This window comes from Megalobrama amblycephala, linkage group LG22 (genome assembly GCF_018812025.1).
Source record: "Megalobrama amblycephala isolate DHTTF-2021 linkage group LG22, ASM1881202v1, whole genome shotgun sequence".
NCBI classification, from domain to species: domain Eukaryota; kingdom Metazoa; phylum Chordata; class Actinopteri; order Cypriniformes; family Xenocyprididae; genus Megalobrama; species Megalobrama amblycephala.
This window is the reverse complement of record NC_063065.1, coordinates 8,335,110-8,356,908: the sequence shown is the minus strand read 5'-3', so window position 1 is coordinate 8,356,908 and position 21,799 is coordinate 8,335,110. Positions and strand designations below refer to the sequence as shown.

Sequence of the window (21,799 nt, the reverse complement as noted above, 5' to 3'; positions counted from 1 at the left end):
GGTTGTAAAACAAGCATTGCCAACAATGCTTTAATTATGAAATTTCATAAATTTATAACATTTACAATACATGTGACAACTTGCCCCAACAAGACATTTATGGTCCTGAGAACCTCTCAGTTAAAAAAATACCTGCATTATATCGTTGATTTAAACAATCCATAATTTGTCTGAATGTATGTCAGTGTGGGTTTATGGTGTTCACATATTCACTTTATTGATGATATTGGCATTTTAGACCGGATGACAGAATTCACATGAAAATATTCTAATTTAAAGGGATAGTTCACCCAACAAATTAAAATTCTGTCATCAATTACTCACCCTAAAGTTGTTCCAAACCTGTATGAATTTCTTTCTTCTGCTGAACACAAAAGAAAACACTTTGGAGAATGTTGGTAACCAAACAGCTGATGGATCCCATTGACTTCCATTGTATTTTTTCCCATACATTATTTCCATCTGTTTGATTACCCATATTCTTCTGAATATCTTATTTTGTATTCAGCAGAAGAAGAAAAAAACAACCTGAGGGTGAGTAAATGATGACAGAGCTTTTTGGGTGAACTATCCCTTTAAGAGAGTTTTAGGTGTTTGAAACCAAACCACTCCAAGAGAAAACATGCATTTTGTGTATTTGGACTTTTAACTCAAACCCTTATAGTTACTGGTAGTCCAACTTCTCTGTGTGACAACCTATTCCGGTTACTCCTTTATGTAAGCAGAACAGATTCCTAAAACAAACAGAATTGATGTAGTTTTTTTTAAACGTACCGCTCAGTTTGACCACACGAGGCCGCTGTTTTTCCTCTTCCACTGACAATGAGAGGCAGCAGCAGCGCAGCATCCCGCATCACACAGAAGGATGCTGGCAACCATGTCTGAAAAAACACACACAAATGGCTGACGAGGTGGAAACAGCGATGTAGCTTTGAAGATGCAATCCTTTTTGGTCTCTCGTTTTCTCTTCTTTCTCTTTTTGTCCAGTTTTAAAGGGACAGCTGGCAAATCTATCCCTGAAAGGGAAGCTCTCGGTGAGTAGAGAATAAAGGGGCGCATAGCGGGTCTGGATGAGGGAGTGGTGGGCTATTTTATTTCTAAAACATCGAGCAAACGAGCTAAATACTAATGCAAAAACAGATATCATCTGTATGCATCAGCCTTGAATTGCTGAATGCATATTCTGAAATGCAGATTTTGGCGAATTTTACTGTGAATTCGTCGCATGGCTTTATAGACCGGAAACAATAAGTGTATATTATTGAAATATTGGCCTTTCGCTGTTTTAAATTCCCAAGCTATTGCAACACATAGTGAAGCTTTCTAAACAGCTTTTGGTGTGCCTGTCAATTATGCAAATCTAAGATTTACTGAGGCCCACTGGCAGCTCATTACAAGCGCATTATAAGTGTGCTTATTTATTACTTCAGCTGTCTATATGATTGCATGCTATTGTTCCAGAGCTGTGAATGCTGTATGAAAGCTGCCTCATTCTTTTTATGAGAACCATGCAGCTGTCTGTGTTCAAATCTAAGAGGTTTCTTTATGCATTGGGTCTTTCAGTGCACCATATACTAGGTTAAAAGGACCATTTATTATATTTGAGGTTTATTTCTGAACGTAAACATGTCTGGAAATGCTATTGCAATGCATCTGGTCATCTGAACATGTTTTATCCCTCTCAGAGGTGCAGGTGAGGGTCCAGGTGTTTGACGGCGGTGATCTTTCACCCCTGCCCAATGCTGCTATTACTGTTCATGGGAACCAGAGTGTGTTGGCACAAAGCAAAGCAGGCAGTGATGGCGTGCAGGTAGTCAGCTTCCTGTACCGCACAGGAACATGGGTAATCATTACAGCATCTCAGAGAGATTACCTCACCAGCTCAGTGCCATGGCACGCCAGCCGTTTACCCTGTGAGTAAACACTAACGTAAACTGAATAAATTGTACGTTATACACAGGGCTTGACAACGCAGTCACTCTGAATTTTATATATAATATATACATTTTTCAGTTGTAGTCTTTAAAAAGGCATCTGAAAAAATAAACTAAGTGCAATGAAGTGGTGTCAAAAATGTTTCGATACAAATTGATACTGTAATATCTGAAACACTTCCAATACTCATTTTCCACAAATAGATAGACAATACCAGCTGCACTTTTCTCGCTCTCTCATCTCTTCGATAGCGAGTTGACACACAAACCCGCCGTCCCTCGCTCACTTGTTTCATTTGCTCTGAATGAATATTGTTGGTGTTACAGGGCTTGAATTTTGTCGTGGGATTGCGCATAATTTTACTCATTCCCGTATATTTTGTGCCCATACTCAAAGTGCGCGCAAATAAAGCCGCCTCTGAGTACTAAATTGAGTTGTTTTTGGCTGCTTATTGCTTTTAAACAGTCAAATACACATAATAATGTCAAAATGCCAGTCTTGGTGAGTATTCACATAAATACAGTCAGTTATATTTTAAGTGAACATAAACAGTTGGGAAAGAAAACGCATGTGTAACAGTATATTGGATCCGTGCATCAGGTCTTAAAGTGACAGCAGCCTAATATACCTGCTGCCAAATTATGAGATAATATTAAAAATATCTATAAGGCAGTTTTTCCCCATGGTATCGATGTCAAAATTGTGGCCAGTGAAAATGCTGAGTGGCTAGTAACTTTGAAAAACCACTAGCCACAGTAGCTGGTGAGCAAAAGAGTTAATGTCAAGCCCTGATTACACATCTTATACAGAATCTGTAAATAATCCTTTTATTTCCATGTTTAAATTAACTTAAATGTGGTCTGAGACTTCTGTACACAACTGTCATTGACATCTGGCAATTCTGATATACTGTAAGTGAATTTTATACTGGTGTCCATTATCATGATGTTCAGTGTGCCATAACAGACATCTGTGCTCATTTTATTCAAATCTCTCTCTCTGTCTCTCTGTTAGTATATGCCTCTGTCAGTCTTTACCTGATGGCCCAGAAGCCGGGCACACTGATCCTATATGATGATGTCATCCAGGTCTTTCATGGCTCCCCAAGTAAGAAAACATCTTTAAAGCAACTTCTTATCAGAAAATATAAGATTATTATTGAGGATTGTGGGTTTACCAAAAAGTCACATGAAGTTGGCACATGCATGGCATGTGTACATATATTATTTTCTTCTCCTTGAAGGTTTCATCTTATGTCAACCTGACACTTCAGTTTCCTGCAGCTGTCACCATAGCAACAGCAGAAATATTCTATTGCCATTACGGAATCTTTTGGCATCTGAATCTAGTATCTAATTGCTCTAATTCTACTGTAATGATAGGGCATTTATTGTGGAGTAAAGACATCCATTGTAAGGTTATCAATGAAGTGCCTCAGAGAGGCTTACATTTCACAAAATATTAGAACAAAGGAAGTGAATTGCCTAAGTGGCAACCCAGCTATGTAGCATTCATTACATTTAGTGATTTTGCAGACACTTTTATTCTACGCAGAAGTGCCTTTAGTTGTCATACACGCATATTAGAAACTGATTTAAGACATTTCTATTCCTAAATACACTCCTTTGTTTCAAACTAAAAAATTCAATTATAATCATAGAATAATGTTGGTTTACACAAACCTTTTTGTATAAAAATGTTGTGTATCCATACTAAACATCACAAAAGGAAATTTTTTGAAAGAAGATGGTGAAAACATTCTAATCTGGTCCATTTCATTTTTGGCCATTGAACACTTCAAAGTCTCCAAATAATGTAAAAAGCATGAGGAAAACAATCCACCACAAATACCATTGGTTTTTCAAGAAACACATTTAGGCCCAGACTTTTTAACTATGTGCCATAATAATCTCTCTAACTAAAATTAGTATAGTTATGTTTCTTTCCAGACATTGCACTTTGGGGCTGTTTACATGACACCATTTTCAACTAAAAACGGAAATGTTTTAATGCATTTTGGCTGTTCGTTTAAAAGACAACGCCTTTTTGGGGGCCTAAAAATGCAAACTTTTGAAAACGGGTTTCAAAGTGCGAGTCTTTGAAAGTGATACCGTTATCTTCTAGTTGTAAACTACAAAAATGCAAATTTGTAAATATGCATTTATATTATGTGTTCAGTCTATATAGGCACATAGTTTTTCTTTGGAAAGTGACATCGCCAACTACTGGCCTGGCAGCAGAATACAGCATTTTAATCATTTTTGTAGATTCATGTGAACGGGGATCATGTGTGTAAACGTACCCTCAATTTCTATTACTGTTTTAACCTTCAGGTGGGCGGAGCCAACCATGGCTGCAAGTTCCAAGGCGGAGCCTACAGTTTAACTCCTCCTACACAGAACTGACCGCAGTATTAACAACAGCCAGAGAGCAGAATGAAATCAACTCATTCCCTTACCCACTCGCCCTGGAACCAAACAACACAGGTCCGAAAAACACTACAGTCTTTCTATATAAGACTGTGAGATAATTGTGAGATAAGAGAGTCTTGCAGTATGAAAGAGATCTATAGACAAAAATAGTATATTTATGATGGTGTTACTGTGTTAAGGAGGAGAGAACGGCTGGACGGACCTGACAACGATAGCAGCGGTCAGCGCACAACTGTTTGACCGCGAGGGTCGAGCGGTTGAGGTCACCGAGCCCGTTCACATCTCCGTACCTCTGCCTTCTGATACTCGCATAAGATCTGCCACCAGCATACCGGTATGGATGTACGACACCAAGACAGGTAAGTACTATCGTGCTTTAGACACCTTAAAGACATGCTTTTATTTAGCAAAAGTAGCTTGTGTCGCTTTACACAATAAAAATGGTAACTTATTTTCCCATCTGTGACTATCAAAGTGCCAAGAAAGTCAATCCTAACTCGTCATTTTGTAAATAATGCTATGCGTTTGTACCCTAGGACTATGGGTACGAAACGGAACAGGATTTATCACTCGAGAGGGATCACAGCTAACGTGGGACTTCACTGCCTCCCAGCTTGGCTACTGGATCGCAGCCTTCCGTTCTTCAGCAGGTAACATACTCAAATGTAACCGCATTGACAACACACATCCGTATCTTGACTCAAAAACAAAAACAAAAACATGCACACAAATGCTAAGCATGCTTTGTATTTAAACACTAGGCTCAGGGTTGTCTCACCCAGGCCTGAGGGACATCACAGCCTACCACACCTTCTTCCTGCTGTCCATCCTGGGATCTCTGGCTCTGCTGGTATTAGTCTTACTCTGTGTCCTACTCTACTACTGCAGGTGTGTACTAGTTTGTCTGAATCTTGTGTAATTATAAGCAACATAGTCTCATTGGAAAAACATGCCTCCATCTAAATGTTTTCAAAACCGTAACTATACATGCAAAGTGTGCCGCACAAGTCCTGAAAAGTGAAGCCAAAGCATTTCAATCGCCCCCTGGTGGCTGGCTGCAGTAAACCCCGCCCTCTCCATGTAATTAAATGGGACACAAGCCAAACTAAAAAAATCTATTACATTTTTCACATTTTTTTCCAAAGATGGTTTCTGTCATTTTATGTAGTTCTTATCACACACATGTATGTCAAAGTGTTCATTTTCCAAAAAAGTTTGGTTTTAGTTAGTTTTTTGATGCTATAAAAATGGGGTGTAACATCATGATTGACAGCTGTGCTTACTATTGAGTCTGCGGGAGTGTGGGAGGGACCTTGATGCCGCGGCTCCACCTCAGCTTCATTACTGTGCAGACTCGGGCTACGAATGATGTAATCTGCAATGGCCATTACTGGCATATTGTGGCTTCATTTTTCTTCAGTGGAAGTCTGTATAAGTGCAGACTCAATGCCCAAAGTAGCTTATTCTTGTCCATGTTTCCACATTTCGGATCAGGCACACAGAAAGCCACCTGGGGAACAGCATCTCTTTCGCAGCTCAATATGCTTTCAACTCTTTTTTTTAGTATCGCTCATGTCCGGCAGGAGACTGTATTACGACAGTCATGTTGCATGATTTGACTGATTTGGATGTTATGTAGCAGAGCACTGCTTTAAAGGACAAGAACGGATTGCAGCATTGTGTTTTAATAATTTTTGGAAGCCAAAATCAAAACAGAAACTGTCGCATCCCTAGTCATTAAATCATCTTTGAGAGTAAGGGGGCCCCCTGGTGGTTCGGGGGCCCTACACAACTTGCGTACTTTGAATATAGGGAGGACTGGCACTGGCACCACTCGCCACACATTTCAGTTCAACTTCCTCGATATGTACAACAACCAATGTAAAACATTGCCAGAATCATGTTCATCGGTTTTGGATAAAACTGAACATGCTTTAGCATCACTTACAGGACATTTCACTTTGAAAGTGTTGTGAAACATGCGAGAAACAACGTACTATAAAAAAATATTTTGTTTTCCCACTGAGCCTGGGTTGATTGTAAGACATATATTACAAGATTACAGTAAATGACCGTTTCTGACTGACTGATAGTGCTATTTCTAAATGTCAACATCTGTTTTCCAGACGAAGGTGTCTGAAGCCCCGACGGCAGCAGAAACAGGTTCAAGCTCCATCTGCTTTGAACGGATCCAAGCGGGACCAAGGCACCTCCATGTCCCACTTGAACCTCATCTGTGGCGGCCATGCCGAATCCGCTGCCTCCAACGGCAACTTGGACGCCAACAAATCCGAGGGATCCCCATCCCATGCCTTCAAGAGTGCTCGGGAGGAGTTTACCAGACACATTCCTGCCCACAAGCTTAGGCATTCCTCAAAGACCAAGCAATCCAAAGGTGCCCAAAGAAATGCTGAAAGCTTCCCAATGAAAGTGCATCGATCCACAGATACAAGCAATCTGGACAGCAATCTTCTACATGAGGACTACGGACGCAACTACAGCCCTGACGAGAAGGATCGCGACTATCGCCGGAGGCATGTCGTCAATGATAACCGTGGCTACACGTCTGATCCGCCTTCTCCACCAATTGTTGACAAGCCTCCGGAGTACTCGCAGGTTTTGCAAGGGCCCGATCACCTCGCTCGTCCAACGTCACTCAATACGCAACCAGGTCAGATTATATTCTGCAGCTCATTGGATCAGATGAAGGAGAACATGTACCGTAGTATGGTACCAACTCTTGTGATCCCAGCCCACTACATGAGGCTGTCGTCAGAGTTTGGTGCCACAGATCAGGGAAAGGATGGAGCGAACCAGGCAGACAGAGATGGACAAGAGTTCACAGGGTGCCAGCAGCGGGATTCAAGGCCAAAACCACCAAGGCCAGACCCCTGGTTCAGGCCATTCAGAAGCCCAAGAAGGTGCATCTCCAGCAGGCTCAGATGAGAGTGTTTGGCCCCCCGGCGGTGGAACACCGGCACCGGTTCACATCCCTGTTTTGTTCAATGACTCCACCATTTCGCAGATGAATGGGGAGCTTCAAGCACTCACAGAGAAGAAGCTTCTGGAACTGGGGGTGAAGCAGCACCCTCGTGCCTGGTTCATATCACTTGACGGGCGTGCCAACGCTCACGTACGCCACTCCTACATAGATGTTGGTGCTGATCATGGCCACAGTGGAACACATAGCGGCAACCATAGCGCCCAAAGCACATTGAGCGCCCCTGCCGGGAGCAGTAAAGACCGAAATGTAGATACAAGTCTCCACGAAACCCAACATGAGCGCAAATCCGCATCCGGTCGCAAGACCAAAGAGGAACACCACGGAAGCGGTCGCAAGGGCCATGGGGGAAGCAGCTCCAGCGGTACAAGTGGTGGGAAACACTACTCCAAACCTACCTACCATGACCCTCTCGACCTGAGTGGAGGAGTGAGCCGCATGGGGGCCAGTTCGCCACTGGAAAACCCATTGACCCCTCTTTTGGATGACGGTCCCGAGGAACCAAGGGGGTCTTCAATGCCAAGAAGGGGACGTAGCAGGGGTAACAGCTCACGTAGTAGCAACAGCGAAACGCAGCGTGACTCTGTCACCAGCCCGGAAGATGACAACGACCTCGATGACAAGGATGAGAACAAGAAAAGTCCCTGGCAGCGTATTGAAGAGCGCCCCCTTATGGTGTTTCATGCCAAGAAATAGAGTGAGAAAATCAATCCCAGCAGCTGCCTTTACCAATTAGATGAACTAGATGTTCAAATTGATAACGACTTTGAAAGTTTTACAAATGTCACCCAAAAATGTTCACAGACTGACTATTTGTGTCTTGATAATTTGACAGACGTTTCCAAAAAAAGAATAAGGGCGAGTGCATTCAAATAAAGCACAACACACAAAGAGGAAGACTTTGTCTTACAGTCTGCGGTCTGATATTTCCAAACCAATCAGACTCTAACAAACTATTGCATCCAAAAGTACCCAAGTACCTTTTCACTCTCAATGATTTGGTGGTAAATAACTTTTTGAATGGATGGATTTTAGCTTGAGTCTTCGATATGTTGGATCAAGAACTTGATGTCTCCCGAACTTCATGTTAAACTTTAGAGACCTGTTTCCTTATGTTCTAATGCAGTATATTTCTTGGTATCCCTTCCCAACTCGCTCGTTCTTCTACCTTCAAACTCATAATTTTGATGTCAGTTCCTCATTCAATCTTCCATACATTTCATACATGTTATGTGAATCTCTAAACTGAAATTTACAGTTCAGATTTCAAACATTCCAGATTTTTTACTGCTAGTCCTTAATATCTTACATAGATTGAGGAAAATTAAATTAAGAAGGCTTTATGTTCACATTTATGTGTGATGTGATGTTATAGCAATTTCTGTAAGTCATTACACAATGCATTTTGATTTATTGTAATATAAAATCCTTATAATCCACATTTTTCACTCCAATACACCTAGTTTTTGAGAATGTGATATACCTAAACCTAGCACATGTTGTGTTAAAGTACAGATTTATATAGGAAAAGCTGATTCCAAATTAGGTTTTTTCAATGGGACCCTGTTCTCACTTATAATAAAAAAGCATTGACTGTGAAACAGTAGATATGAATGTATATTCCCCACAATTAGCATTTTCAGTCGGCCTTTAATTCATTTAAAAGAGAGCCGTTAGCATTTTGTGTATATGTATGATAGCCTATATGTGCATGAGATAACTAGTGTAGGACAACAGATTTTTTATGCCTACAAATTAAAATAGACACTATTCAAGCATGAAGGTGGTTATTAGATGCATCTGATATTGATGCCTAAAGGGAATAAATTTGCCAAAATTTCAAATGCCAGTTTGAATTATTATATACCAGTTTACAGGCCAAATCTTTTCCAGTGCTGTTAGTATTCACACTGTCTGTAACTTGCATTGACTGTGAAAAAAGTCTGATCATTTTAATAAGCCATTCAGATATTAAAAGCTAGTAATTTATGACACTTTTCAATTTGTTACTTTTCTATTTTTTAAAAGATTTTTTTATTATTTGACTCGTGTTAACCATCATCAAAACAAGCACAAGACTTGTGTCATTTTAATGCAACATTTTATGAATAATTAAGGCAGATTTACAGGGTACCGTATGGAGCATGACGGCCGAGACACTCGAGAGCTATTTGATGACTATCAAACATGATACAAAGAGACTTTTACTAAAATAGCTCTGCTCATGCTGATCTGGTGCCAATCACATGTAGACTGGTGATTAATGCTGTCTCTTGAGATGACTGTCAACTTACAACAAATGACAGGACTGTTGCAACATGTGTCAATTGTTTTGCAACCCTTCCTTACTTCCTTATAATGAATTTGACTGGAATTGAGTTTAAGTACTGGATTATCCATCACAAAGTTGGTGATTAAGAGTGAGACTCATCTATAGCGTAAGCTGTGGTTGTGGAATTCTACAGAGGATTTTAGTAAGATTTATATTATATACTATATGCTGAAACCCCTAATCCTTACACAGTCTCAAAATGTATACAATTCACCCACAGTTTCACTGATTTTAGATTTGCACACTCTTTTTAGCACGAGTTTCACTCAAACCTATAAGAAACTGAACTCAAAAGCCATTCTCTTCCTCCGTCTGTTCAGATTTTGTTGGTAATTTACGCAGGAAATCTCGATATGCCTTTGTCAATGTACATTTATCACGTGATGTGGTGCTCTAAAATACATTTCCCTCTGTACTGTATAAATATTTCTCTCTTTGACTGAATATGACGAATATGATGATATTATGATGTTGTTTCCATTGTGCACAACAAGCTTTGCGTAATTGTTCTAAAATCATGTCAGATGGAACTTTTGCAATTTTATAATTTGTTCATAATATCCTAGAAAAATCACATGTGAAATGGACTGTTTCACTTCTGACGTGTCCGAAAGTCATGTGTTAAAAAATAAAGAAATTCCATTTCTTGTGGGTTTTTCCCTTCATTTCTGTTTTTATTAAATATGAAACTGAAAGTACAGGAATTATGCATTTTATGCACATGGATTATTCCAAATTATGTCCTGTAAATGTTTTTTTTTTAGTGTTAAGAGTTTAGGATCCATCTCTCAGATCATCTTTTGAATATATCAGTTTATTTTTTAATTTGTAATGCCCATATATAATAACATAAAATGCAATGGATCATTACAAAAATGTAGAAATTGTATCGATGTTATGTTGTTTTTTAAAGGGGTGGTTGATTATGATTTCACTTTTTCAATTTTAGTCAGTGTGTAATGTTGCTGTTTGAGCATAAACAACATCTGCAAAATTACAACGCTCAAAGTTCAATGCAAAGGGAGAAATTTCCTTTTAAAAAATTGCAGTTTTAGGACTACAACAAACGGCTGGTAGGGACTACAACGAGCTTCTTCCTCAGTGACGTCACAAACCCCAAAATTTACATAAACCCCGCCCCCGAGAACACACAACGAAGGGGGCGGGGCCATGTTGGGCTGCTTTAGAGACTAGGAAGAGTTGTTGTAGTAGAGTGTTGTTGTCATGCCGTCATTTTACACCGGACTGCTTCACAAACGAGGATCAATTCACTGGATTTGCACAAAAGATTAACATGACGGCACATGCTAGTGGATGAGTTGAATCAACTCCACAGCAGCTACATAAATTTATCCACTAACCATTCAGAAACGTCCAGTTTCATTCTAAAAGTTGTAACTTCTTCCTGAGTCTCTCCATCAGTGTCGACTCCGGTTTGAACAATGTAAGGCTGAACACCATTACTGACAATCCTCATTTTGGCTGCATGAGATTCTCCAGCTTTGTTGTTGTTGAGCAACCTGTTAAAGCTCCGCCCTCTTTTGGAAAGGGGGCCGGGAGCAGCAGCTCATTTGCATTTAAAGGGACACACACAAAAACTCCTGAAAGTCTGGATGTCTTGATGACATTTGATCCAAACTACCTTCAATGAAAAATAAAAGTTAAGAGACAATATTTCCATGCGTTATCATAGGGCAAGCTTAAAAATGCAATAATTAATTTTACACATTTGAAACTGATCCTTTTCTCTATCCACCAAAAGGTCCCTGTTCTGAAATAAACAACTTTTCTCAGAATTTCTAGCTCTAATTTAACATGGTCAAGTCTGCTAATCAAAGTCTGCATGCTCACTTGAACACTAGAGGCAGGTGTGTTTGAACAGGACTAACTAGTGGATCCAGTTCAAGGTTGACCACCTGTGTTTGATCACCAAGTGCGGTGCAACCTAGTGATTAAAAATATGGGCAAGACAACAGTAGTTTAAAAGAGGATTGAACCATCATCTACCAAGCTTACAGTAGTGCGTTAGATAAAAAAACAACAACTAAATGTCAAAATAGTGCTCGTTTGTTCAATAAATCCTGCAATTTCTACTCTTGCTTCAACGCACTGTACCTGCCTGTCATTGCACAAATACCACAGCAAATGATAAACCAGTTTGTTGGTTCAGAGAGGGATTGAGCAACCAATATGACTGGGACCTTTCACTTTAAACAATTCCACATTCCTATCCTAAATAATCAGAGGCTTTGCTGAGATTTTAGCTGAAATTGCGCTCCAGGTCGCGTGGCGGCGCTGATGTGTTGTGTTGAATTCATTTACCAAGAGGAGGAAGAGAAAAACATTGCTTTCAAGCGCATAGGTCAATGTTATGTACACAAATAATGGGATTTTATTTATCTAGTATTATTAAAGAGTCGTCAAACCCTTTATATACCTTCCATTAAGCGCGAGATTTGAGGTTTTTGAGGTTCGTCGTATATTTAGCTTATGCACAAACGCTTTTATAATCTCTGTTTACAGCATATGAAGTAGGTCATTGCTGTTGGGTAAGAGCGTTTTCTGTATATGTTTACAATTTTAAAACGTCAGTAGTGTTTATTAACATTAATAATTACATTATTATTGTGGTTTGAGTTATTTTAACCCAATTAAAATGTGTCAACTGATTAAACTTATGTTTTACCACTCAATGTCCAGATATAAGCAAGTCAACTATCATAATGTTAGTTATTATTATTAGAAATGTTGTTTGAAGCTGAGTTATGTTACCTACTGATCCTATATATATGCATATTAATGAGCCCAAATTTTAATTGAAATTCCAGTGGTGGCCGCTAGAAGGCGCCATTGACCCATATTCTTCAGCCACATATTGTAAATGATAATGGATAAATTAATATTTCTGTCTGTTTCAGCATGTTTCTGGTGGGGTTAACCGGAGGTATCTCCTCAGGGAAAAGCACAGTGTCTTCTCAACTGAAAGAACTGGGCTGTCCTGTCATCGATGCAGATGTGGTTGCCCGAAAAGGTGTTTAGTACTTTTATCTGTCTTTATTACAATTAAAAAAATATACTTTGTAAAGAAATTCATATGTAGGCACAATTTATATTGTCTACAAAACTAATTTGAAGCATTTAAACATAAAACAGTCAGTAAAATAGTTTTTAAAATCATGAAAATTAATATTAATGTTTTTATTAATAATATTTGTCCTATACCCCTTAATAATGCCATTTAAAACATGAATTCTGAATTAATTTAAATGTATATTTTTAAAAAATAAATTAAATATTAAATAAAAATACACATTTATTGAATTATTTACATGTAAATAAAGCATAATGCATATTTTATTTATTTTGTTAATTAAAAATGTACAACATATAATATTTGAAGCATTTTTAAGATAAATTAAATATTAAATAAAAATACACATTTATTGAATTATTTACATGTAAATAAAGCATAATGCATATTTTATTTATTTTGTTAATTAAAAATGAACAAAATGCATATTTTATTTATTTTGTTAATTAAAAATGTACAACATATAATATTTGAAGCATTTTAAAAATAAATTAAATATTAAATAAAAATACACATTTATTGAATTATTTACATGTAAATAAAGCATAATGCGTATTTTATTTATTTTGTTAATTAAAAATGTACAACATATAATATTTGAAGCATTTTTAAGATAAATTAAATATTAAATAAAAATACACATTTATTGAATTATTTACATGTAAATAAAGCATAATGCATATTTTATTTATTTTGTTAATTAAAAATGTACAAAATGCATATTTTATTTATTTTGTTAATTAAAAATGTACAACATATAATATTTGAAGCATTTTAAAAATAAATTAAATATTAAATAAAAATACACATTTATTGAATTATTTACATGTAAATATAGCATAATGCATATTTTATTTATTTTGTTAATTAAAAATGTACAACATATAATATTTGAAGCATTTTTAAGATAATGAAAATGCCAAAAAAAAAAAAAAAAATGTTGATATATTTTTACTAGTGGGTGCAGGACACTATAGTTCATTTATGTAAGTGAGGATAGCAAAATCAAGTAAACTGTGACATATTATGTCCAAAAATTCTTCACACAGTGGACTACCAGTAAAATTGATACAAATTTGGAACCAAAAATTATTCAGACACTTTGACCTAACCATGTTTTGCTTCAGTGTTATCTGACATAAGATTAATTTTTTCTGACACGGTTTAACTCTGAGATCTTGTCATATTTTATTACCATTTTTTAAAACTATAGTGAATAAACTGTATTAATGAATGTAATGTTCAAGGTGTCTGAATACATTTTGGTTTGACTATGTAACAATATGTAACATAATATAATATGTGCTTTATTTGTGATTTTTCTCTGTGCATCAGTGGTGAAGCCCCAGAGCCCAGCGTACAGACTGATTTTGCGGTACTTTGGACAGGAAATTTTGTTAGACAATGGCGAGATTGACAGACAGAAGCTGGGGCAGATAATCTTCTCCAACCCAGAGAAACGAAGACTTCTAAACTCCATCACACACCCAGAAATTCATAAAGAAATGTTCAAACAGATACTGCTGTACTTCATCAAAGGTACACTCATGCATACTTAAAACAGAGCAGATTATGATTATGCATAAGTCTCATGAATAAATGCTTGTGTTTGTTGTTTTTTAGGCTACAGATATGTGATTTTGGATGTGCCGCTGCTTTTCGAAACACGACGTCTCACCCGGTTCCTAACCCACACTGTTGTCGTATACTGGTATGATATTCATTTTAATCTCTTTTAGTTTCTCTGTTTTTCATGAAACATGACATGAGTCAGATTGGGTTGGTTGCTTTTAAGTAGTTTTTAAAGCAGATCTTCTGGTGTTATTTTAGTTTAATTTATATACCAATATAATATGTAGTAATATTTTAAATTAGCTATATTTTCAGTTTTCATTTTAATTTTACTTTTTAGTAATTTAATGTGCCTCAATATTTCTATTTAGCTTTAATTTATTTATATTAATTTAGCTATATATTAATTAAAAATTTGTTAACTAACTAACTATTACTATGACTTTTCCCTCAATAAACACCTAATTACTGCTTATTAATAGTTAGTAAGGTAGTTGTTAAGTTTAGGTATCAGTAGGTTTAAGGGATGTAGAATATGATCATGCAGAATAAGGCATTAATATGTAATAAACAGACAATATACTAGTAATATGCATGATAATAAGCAACTAGTTAATAGTGAGAATTGGACCCTAAACTAAAGTGTTACTAAATTTTTTGTAGTTGCCAAGGCAGAATTTCTAAATTTCATTTAGGTTTAAGTGTCTTAATCTAATTTATATATTACTTTTCCAACTTTAGTTCATGAAAATGATTTTTTAATAGTTTTAGTAACAACACTGGGATCTGTATATTGGCAGTGATCCGGCGACGCAGCTGTCCCGACTCATGCAGAGGGATGGTTTGAGTCAGGAGGAGGCCGAACAGAGAATCGGCGCTCAGATGCCCCTCAAAGAGAAGCGTGGACTCGCCAGTCACGTGATCGAGAACTCGGGCTCTCGCGAGGACACTCACAGACAGGTGCTGCGGCTGCACACCAAGCTGGAGGACTCCATGGAGTTTCTGGTTGTCAGGGCCGTCGCCGTGGCAGCCGTCGCCGGGCTTGGCGGTCTGTTCTTGTATACAATCAGACTGCTTGTCTCTTAGCAAATATCTTAAAGGAATAGCTCACCCAAAAATGAACATTCTGTCATCATTTACTCACAGAACGCATTTCTTGCTTTTATGGGAGACATTTTGAAGAACATTGGATCCCATTGACTTTCAGTGTATGGAAAATCCCTTGTGTTGTGCGGAAGAAATTAGGTCATACATGTTTGGAACGACATGAGGCTGAGTAAATGATGACAGCATTTTCATTTCAGTCTAAAAACAATGGAGAATATGATTTTATGTTTTCATTTTTTCGTTAGGTTTTTATTTGATGTCGAACCTCACTTGTTTTCGATATTCTGACCTCACCACCGACAGCTAGCTTACAGCCTGAGCTACAACTGTGAAATCTAGATATTGACGGTTACTTGATGGGACGGTACTTCTAGCGTCCCGTGTTATGAGCACTATCATGCACAGCAGAGCAAAAGCACAGGCTGCGTAACTCTAGAATCAACACAATAATTGTGATTAGTCTTAAATGTAACATATTGCATAAAATATGCTACTTTTTTACCTCGACACACGTTATTTGTTAATTATGAATTCATGCGTACATTAAATGAACCGAATGTATCAGTATCTTCTGCTGCTCTTTGTGAACGTCAGATATTTTGATCTATATCTGAATTAAACGAACTGTCACAACATCATCTGTTGTACTAAATTCACTCTTTGTGATGCTAAATGACCTGTGCAGTGATTTGCATATGTAAAACAGGTAAATATATAGGAGAATCGCACTTTGACATAAGCAAAAGTTGAAGTGTTGTTCTGAATATTTATTGATATATTTTTATTGAGTCCAGATGGGAAAATTATTATGCAAGTTTTCCAACCAGCAGTTGAGAGTTTAAAGAGCTATTTTTTTTTTTACCTGATGTAAAATTGTTTTGTAGTTATAGAATTAGCATTTTTAGGTTGATTCAGTGATGTTAAAGGGATGGTGTTTGATGTTGCTGTTTGAGCATAAACAACATCTGTAAAGTTACGACGCTCAAAGTTCAATGCAAAGGGATATATTTTCTTTTACAGAAATCGCTTTTTAAGGACTACAACAAACAGCTGGTAGGGACTACAACAAGCTTCTTCCTGGGTCAGTGACATCACAAACCCCAAAATTTACATAAACCCCGCCCCCGAGAAGACACAATAAAGGGGGTGAGGCCATGTTGGGCTGCTTTAGAGAAGAGGAAGAGTTGTTGTAGTAGAGTGTTGTTGTCATGCCGTCATTTTACACCGGACTGCTTCACAAACGAGAATCAATTCAACGCTGGATTTGCACAAAAGATTAACATGACGGCACATGCTAGTCGATGAGTTGAATCAACTCCACAGAAACTACATAAATTTATCCACTAACCATTCAGAAACGTCTAAAAGTTGTAACTTCTTCCTGAGTCTCTCCATCAGTGTCGACTCCGGTTTGAACAATGTAAGGCTGAACACCGTTACTGACAATCCTCATTTTGGCTGCGTGAGATTCTCCAGCTTTGTTGTTGTTGAGCAACTGAAGCGTGATCTGTTTAAGCTCCGCCCTCTTCTGGAGCAGCAGCTCATTTGCATTTAAAGGGACACACACAAAAACGGCGTGTTTTTGCTCACACCCAAATATGGGCAAATTTGACAAGCTATAATAAATGATCTGTGGGGGATTTTGAGCTGAAACTTCACAAACACATTCTGGAGACACCAGAGACTTATATTACATCTTGTGAAAATGGGCATAGGTCCCCTTTAAATAATATTTTTTACTTAAAACCAGTTCATTTGGATGTTATAATTTTACCATTTTCAATGCATAAGGAATTTTCAAATCTCTTAAGCAACAGGTTTTGCTGATGCATTTACATTGCACTTACATAAGAGTGTATATATATGTTCCTCTCATAGTGTAAACATGAGTAATATACATGTACATCAGATGTACACAGACAGATATGGCAGTTGTGAGTTCTCTCTCTCTCTCTCTCTGTCTTCTTCACTCACTTCCCTTCATCTTCAGGCTTGGCCCATGGTGATGTTCTCTGTCTTTAATAAGCTGTTCTTATGCTAACGCAGAGTGACGCGGGCCAGCGGCCCTGCACAGTAAGACCTCTGTTTCTCTGTGTGTGTGTGTGAGAGAGATGGTCAAGGTTTTAAGATTGTGCATCTGTCTTTATGGAATAGATGAAGATTGTGTGTGTGTGTGTGTGTGTGTGTATATGTGTCCTGTCAGAGTGCTTTAGCCTGTGTCCATCTGAAACAAACAGAATCAAGTGTCTGTATATCAAGATGTAAAGTAACTAGACTGAAAAGTAAACTTTTTGAAGACTGTCACTTTGGGAAATGTTACTCATGAGTGAAATATTAACCCCAAAAATTCACAAGAAACAAAATAAGAAATTACATTTTTGGCATAAAAGATATTAAGCCATAGTGATGTCATTATTTTTATCCAATAAGCATATTTACCAAAATTCTCAATGCATCCGGAAGTTTTACTTTTTAGTAATTCCCTGTAGAGATGTGATTCTCAATAAATTAGAGAATTTATTAGAGAACAATATGGCTAAAGTGGCAAGTATTTAGTAACCACCCCTAACACATGAGCAATAGCAGGAACCGGCTCTCTTAAACCTAAATGGAACTAAAAAGGCCAAGAAAACTTCAAAATCCCATGAAAAGTTTCTCAGATTTTCTTCTTTGAGAAAATGGAAGAAGTCCAGGAGGTCACACTACATACCGATTTTTGCTTAAAGAAGCCATTTTGTGTTTCCTGTATTTTCTTTTTGTATAATTAACACCAAAAATAAATATATGTAGAGTGGAACATTTCTTATTGGTCCTAAAAATAGGCATCTTCATCAAGCTTTTACTTTGACTTTGAGGTGACCCAGAGATGTCAACCCCAAAAATTATTGTCGGTTTTCATGAGATCTGCCCTTACAGTATTTTGAATGAGTGATTTGTATGGGATGGCCGGCAAAAGTGAAGCATTTGAGTGCATTTACTGGGAGTAACTGTGTGTGTGTGTGTCCTGTAGATATTTTCCCTAGAACTCTCTCTCTCGCCTACGGGCACGTCCACATCATAACACACTGTCGCTGGTCGAGTCACCCAGCCCTATCACACCAACTCAGCTGGAAAACACCCACCAAATGAGAAGTGACAGCTGCTTTGTGTGTGTTTGTCAGCAAGCGTGGATTACGGGGTGTATGCCGGCACTTATTTGATATACTGAATTTGACTTCTTAAAGTATGGGATAAAAGTGCACATCAAGGCTTGAAATGAGTGGATAAGCATGTTTTCCATGAATTCTCAGCAATAGTTGTAATCATTTTCATTAAGAAAATGAACAAACATGATCCAATCATGTTCTACATTCATTGTTCTCCCATTTCTGCCATCATTTAGTCACCCTCATGTTGTTCCAATCCTGTGTGAAACACAAAGTTCCATACAATAAAAGTTAATGGCTTACAATGTTGTTTGATTCCTAATGTTTTTTTGAAAATATCTCTATGTTCTGCAGAAGAATAAAATGCATACATGTTTGGAACAACATAAAGGTGAGTAAATGATGAGATTTACTGATGATAGTGATTTTGGGGTTAACTATCCCTTTAAACTTTGTAAGCGCTCTGATATTGTATATCCTCTTGTATTTCTGCTGAACATCTGAAATTTGATTTTGCTGACATAAGTTTTAATAAAAATATATTCAATTAGCCTATAACTTAAAGGGTTAGTTCACCCGAAAATGAAAATAATGTCATTTATTACTCACCCTCATGTCGTTCCACACCCGTAAGACCTTCATTCATCTTCAGAACACAAATTAAGATATTTTTGATAAAATCCGATGGCTCAGTGAGGCCTCCATAGACAGCAAGATAATTAACACTTTCAAATGCCCAGAAAGCTACTAAAGACATATTTAAAACAGTTCATGTGACTACAGTGGTTCAACCTTAATGTTATGAAGTGATGAGAATACTTTTTGTGCGGCAAAAAAACAAAATGACGACTTTATTCAACAATATCTAGTGATGGGCGATTTCGAAGCTTTATGAATCTTTTGTTTCGAATCAGTGGTTTGGAGTGTGTATCAAACTGCCAAAGTTACGCCCCCCAGTGGTGAACCATTGAAATTTCAAAACACTTATGACGTAACAAAGCCTCATTTACTGAAAACACGTGACTTTCACGCTCCGAACCACTGATTTGAAACAAAAGATTCGTAAAGCTCCGAAACTTCATGAAGCAGTGTTTTGAAAAAAATATCTTAATTTGTGTTCTGAAGATTAACGAAGGTCTTACAGGTGTGGAACAACATGAGGGTGAGTAATTAATGACAGAATTTTCATTTTTGGGTGAACTAACCCTTTAAACATAAGTAAAAACAACTGCTTTTTGGATCTGCTGTCAATGAAAAGGCAAATTAAAAATGTCTCAGTTTAGTTTTCCGAGGTTTAATGTTGCAGTGGTGCATGTAAAGTTCAAAATTATTCTCTAGAGTAAGAAATATATCAGTTTACATCTTGATTTTTCGCAGCTTTAGAATTTCAATTTTTGAATCATTGTAATATTTTTCATTTTAAATAAGTCCCTCAGAAGTTTACTGAGGCCGTTGCCCATTGGTTATATTTATTTGTACATGGTTTCACCACCACCACCACCCAAAAAAAAAAATAAAGAAAAAAGATTTGTACTTCATATTTTTGTCTTGTTTACCATTACAAATATCTACAAAAATATATAAATCAATAAACATTAAGTTATTGACAGGCCTACATTTTCCAGAAAACTACTTAATACCTTAAGTCATTTTGCTTCTCAATTAAATTCATCTCGATTCACGAATGTTTAAATACTTTACTGGAAAACAAGACAAAAATAGTAAGAATGTCCTGAGAATATGCAATCTGTCCCTTTAATTGACTGGAACAAATTGCCTGGAACAATCTGAGAGCACATTTCACACAATCAATATATCAAGCAAATCTAAATTACAGCTACAGTACTTGACATTAGATCACAGCACCGCTTCCGTTTGTCATTTACAGTTTGGAGGCTGCCAGAGCAGATAAACCATCAGCTGGCACTTTACATGACCCACATGCAGCCCACCTGCCAGTCTGAGCGCAGTGGGCTGGCGTCTCGCTCAGAGCTAAAGGTGAGATCTGTTCCGCGTCTGCTGTTAGAGACCTTCGGTGAACTCGCGTCAAACTGAGACAGCTGCTGGTGTCATTGGCGATGAGAGGATGATGGCCAAACAAATGTCTTCATCTGCTTTGCATCACCTTTACCTGAAGCGGTCACATTGCAAACCGACATTTACATGAACTGAGTTCCGCAAAAGTCCGGGAGGAGATTGCTAATATAATTCCGCCAATCACAACCGGCCCCGCCCCTTCAACGCAGCAACGGCCATCTTGCGTTTCCACACCACTTTAAACATTATACGTAAATTGTTAAGTAAAGTTGTCATTCCGGAACTATTCCAGCAGTGAGAGATTTAATTAGTTTATTTGATGTGACTGACAAATTTTTGTGGCAAATTCTTTTGTCTTTTGAAGTAAAAGAAAATTTCCTCCCTATAGGCCAAAAAAAGCATTTACTGAAGCATTCGCAAAACAACAGCCAATATTTGTTAAAGTGAAATTAAAATGTACGTTTTTTAGCTTTTAGAATGAATATGTTAGCCTTATTGTTATGAATAAGCAGGTGTGTTCCAAAACAATGACAAAATTCGCATTTAGGAGATATAAGCATTCAAAACTTACAGTCTCTCACTTCCACTTCTGTCCAATCAAATGCTCTCTAGAATCTGAAGTCCCCTCCTACACTATCAACCAGTGTTGCCAAGTCTGAGGTTTTCCCGCGGAATTGGGCTACTTTTTACGGAGCCCTGGACATGCAGAAAATGCAGGATATGCAGGAAAAAAAAAAATAGTAGGCTAAATCGTGCGCACGATTTATTAATTCGTTCCCCCGATTTAATAAAACGTGTGCACGATTTACTATTTTGTTCCCTTGATTTATAAATCATGCACATGATTTAGTAAATCGAGGGAACGAATTAGTAAATTGTGCGCACAATTAAATTTTTTTCTTGCATGTCATGTGCAGGGCTCCGTAACTTTTACACAAGCAGCAACCTCCCCCTTTCTCTCGTGAAGCCAATACGGAAGTAACTTAAACTGCGATTCATCGACTGGCCGCTAGGGACAGGCTCCAAAAGAGAGCAGAATCTCATAGAGTCCCATGTTAAATTGGCCAAGTTTATAGCAGAAAAAAACATGTTTACAAGTTGGTTCAAATTGTGGTTTTGGTCTATACTGCTATTTTTGCCCTTCAT

The 21,799-nt window shown here is 37.5% G+C and overlaps 2 protein-coding genes across 3 annotated transcripts; both read left to right on the top strand.

Annotated features, from left to right (window-relative positions):
- Window positions 1-814: 814 nt before the first annotated feature.
- On the top strand, window positions 815-10,365 carry LOC125258215 (protein FAM171A2). Its single transcript, XM_048175111.1, is given in 9 exon segments — window positions 815-1,034; window positions 1,686-1,913; window positions 2,950-3,042; window positions 4,269-4,421; window positions 4,547-4,726; window positions 4,904-5,017; window positions 5,129-5,255; window positions 6,494-7,169; window positions 7,171-10,365. Coding segments are annotated over 9 exon segments (2,562 nt in total). The 5' UTR covers window positions 815-937; the 3' UTR covers window positions 8,065-10,365.
- Window positions 10,366-12,008: 1,643 nt separating this feature from the next.
- On the top strand, window positions 12,009-16,108 carry dcakd (dephospho-CoA kinase domain containing). 2 transcript variants are annotated; one of them, XM_048175194.1, is made up of 5 exons: window positions 12,009-12,249; window positions 12,619-12,731; window positions 14,127-14,330; window positions 14,415-14,502; window positions 15,164-16,108. In XM_048175194.1, the coding sequence occupies exons 2-5, from the start codon at window positions 12,620-12,622 to the stop codon at window positions 15,447-15,449; spliced, it is 690 nt and encodes a 229-aa protein (XP_048031151.1). In that variant the 5' UTR covers window positions 12,009-12,249; window position 12,619; the 3' UTR covers window positions 15,450-16,108. The 2 variants fall into 2 exon arrangements, with proteins under 2 accessions (XP_048031151.1, XP_048031152.1); XM_048175195.1 differs by having other exon boundaries at window positions 12,016-12,170.
- Window positions 16,109-21,799: the final 5,691 nt, after the last annotated feature.

Excerpts from the sequence above, each read along its gene's own strand:
- dcakd (XM_048175194.1), top strand. The coding sequence starts at position 12,620 with ATGTTTCTGGTGGGGTTAACCGGAGGTATCTCCTCAGGGAAAAGCACA. Across the intron at positions 12,732-14,126 it reads AGATGTGGTTGCCCGAAAAG|TGGTGAAGCCCCAGAGCCCA; the intron begins GTGTTTAGTACT and ends TCTGTGCATCAG. Across the intron at positions 14,331-14,414 it reads ACTGCTGTACTTCATCAAAG|GCTACAGATATGTGATTTTG; the intron begins GTACACTCATGC and ends GTTGTTTTTTAG.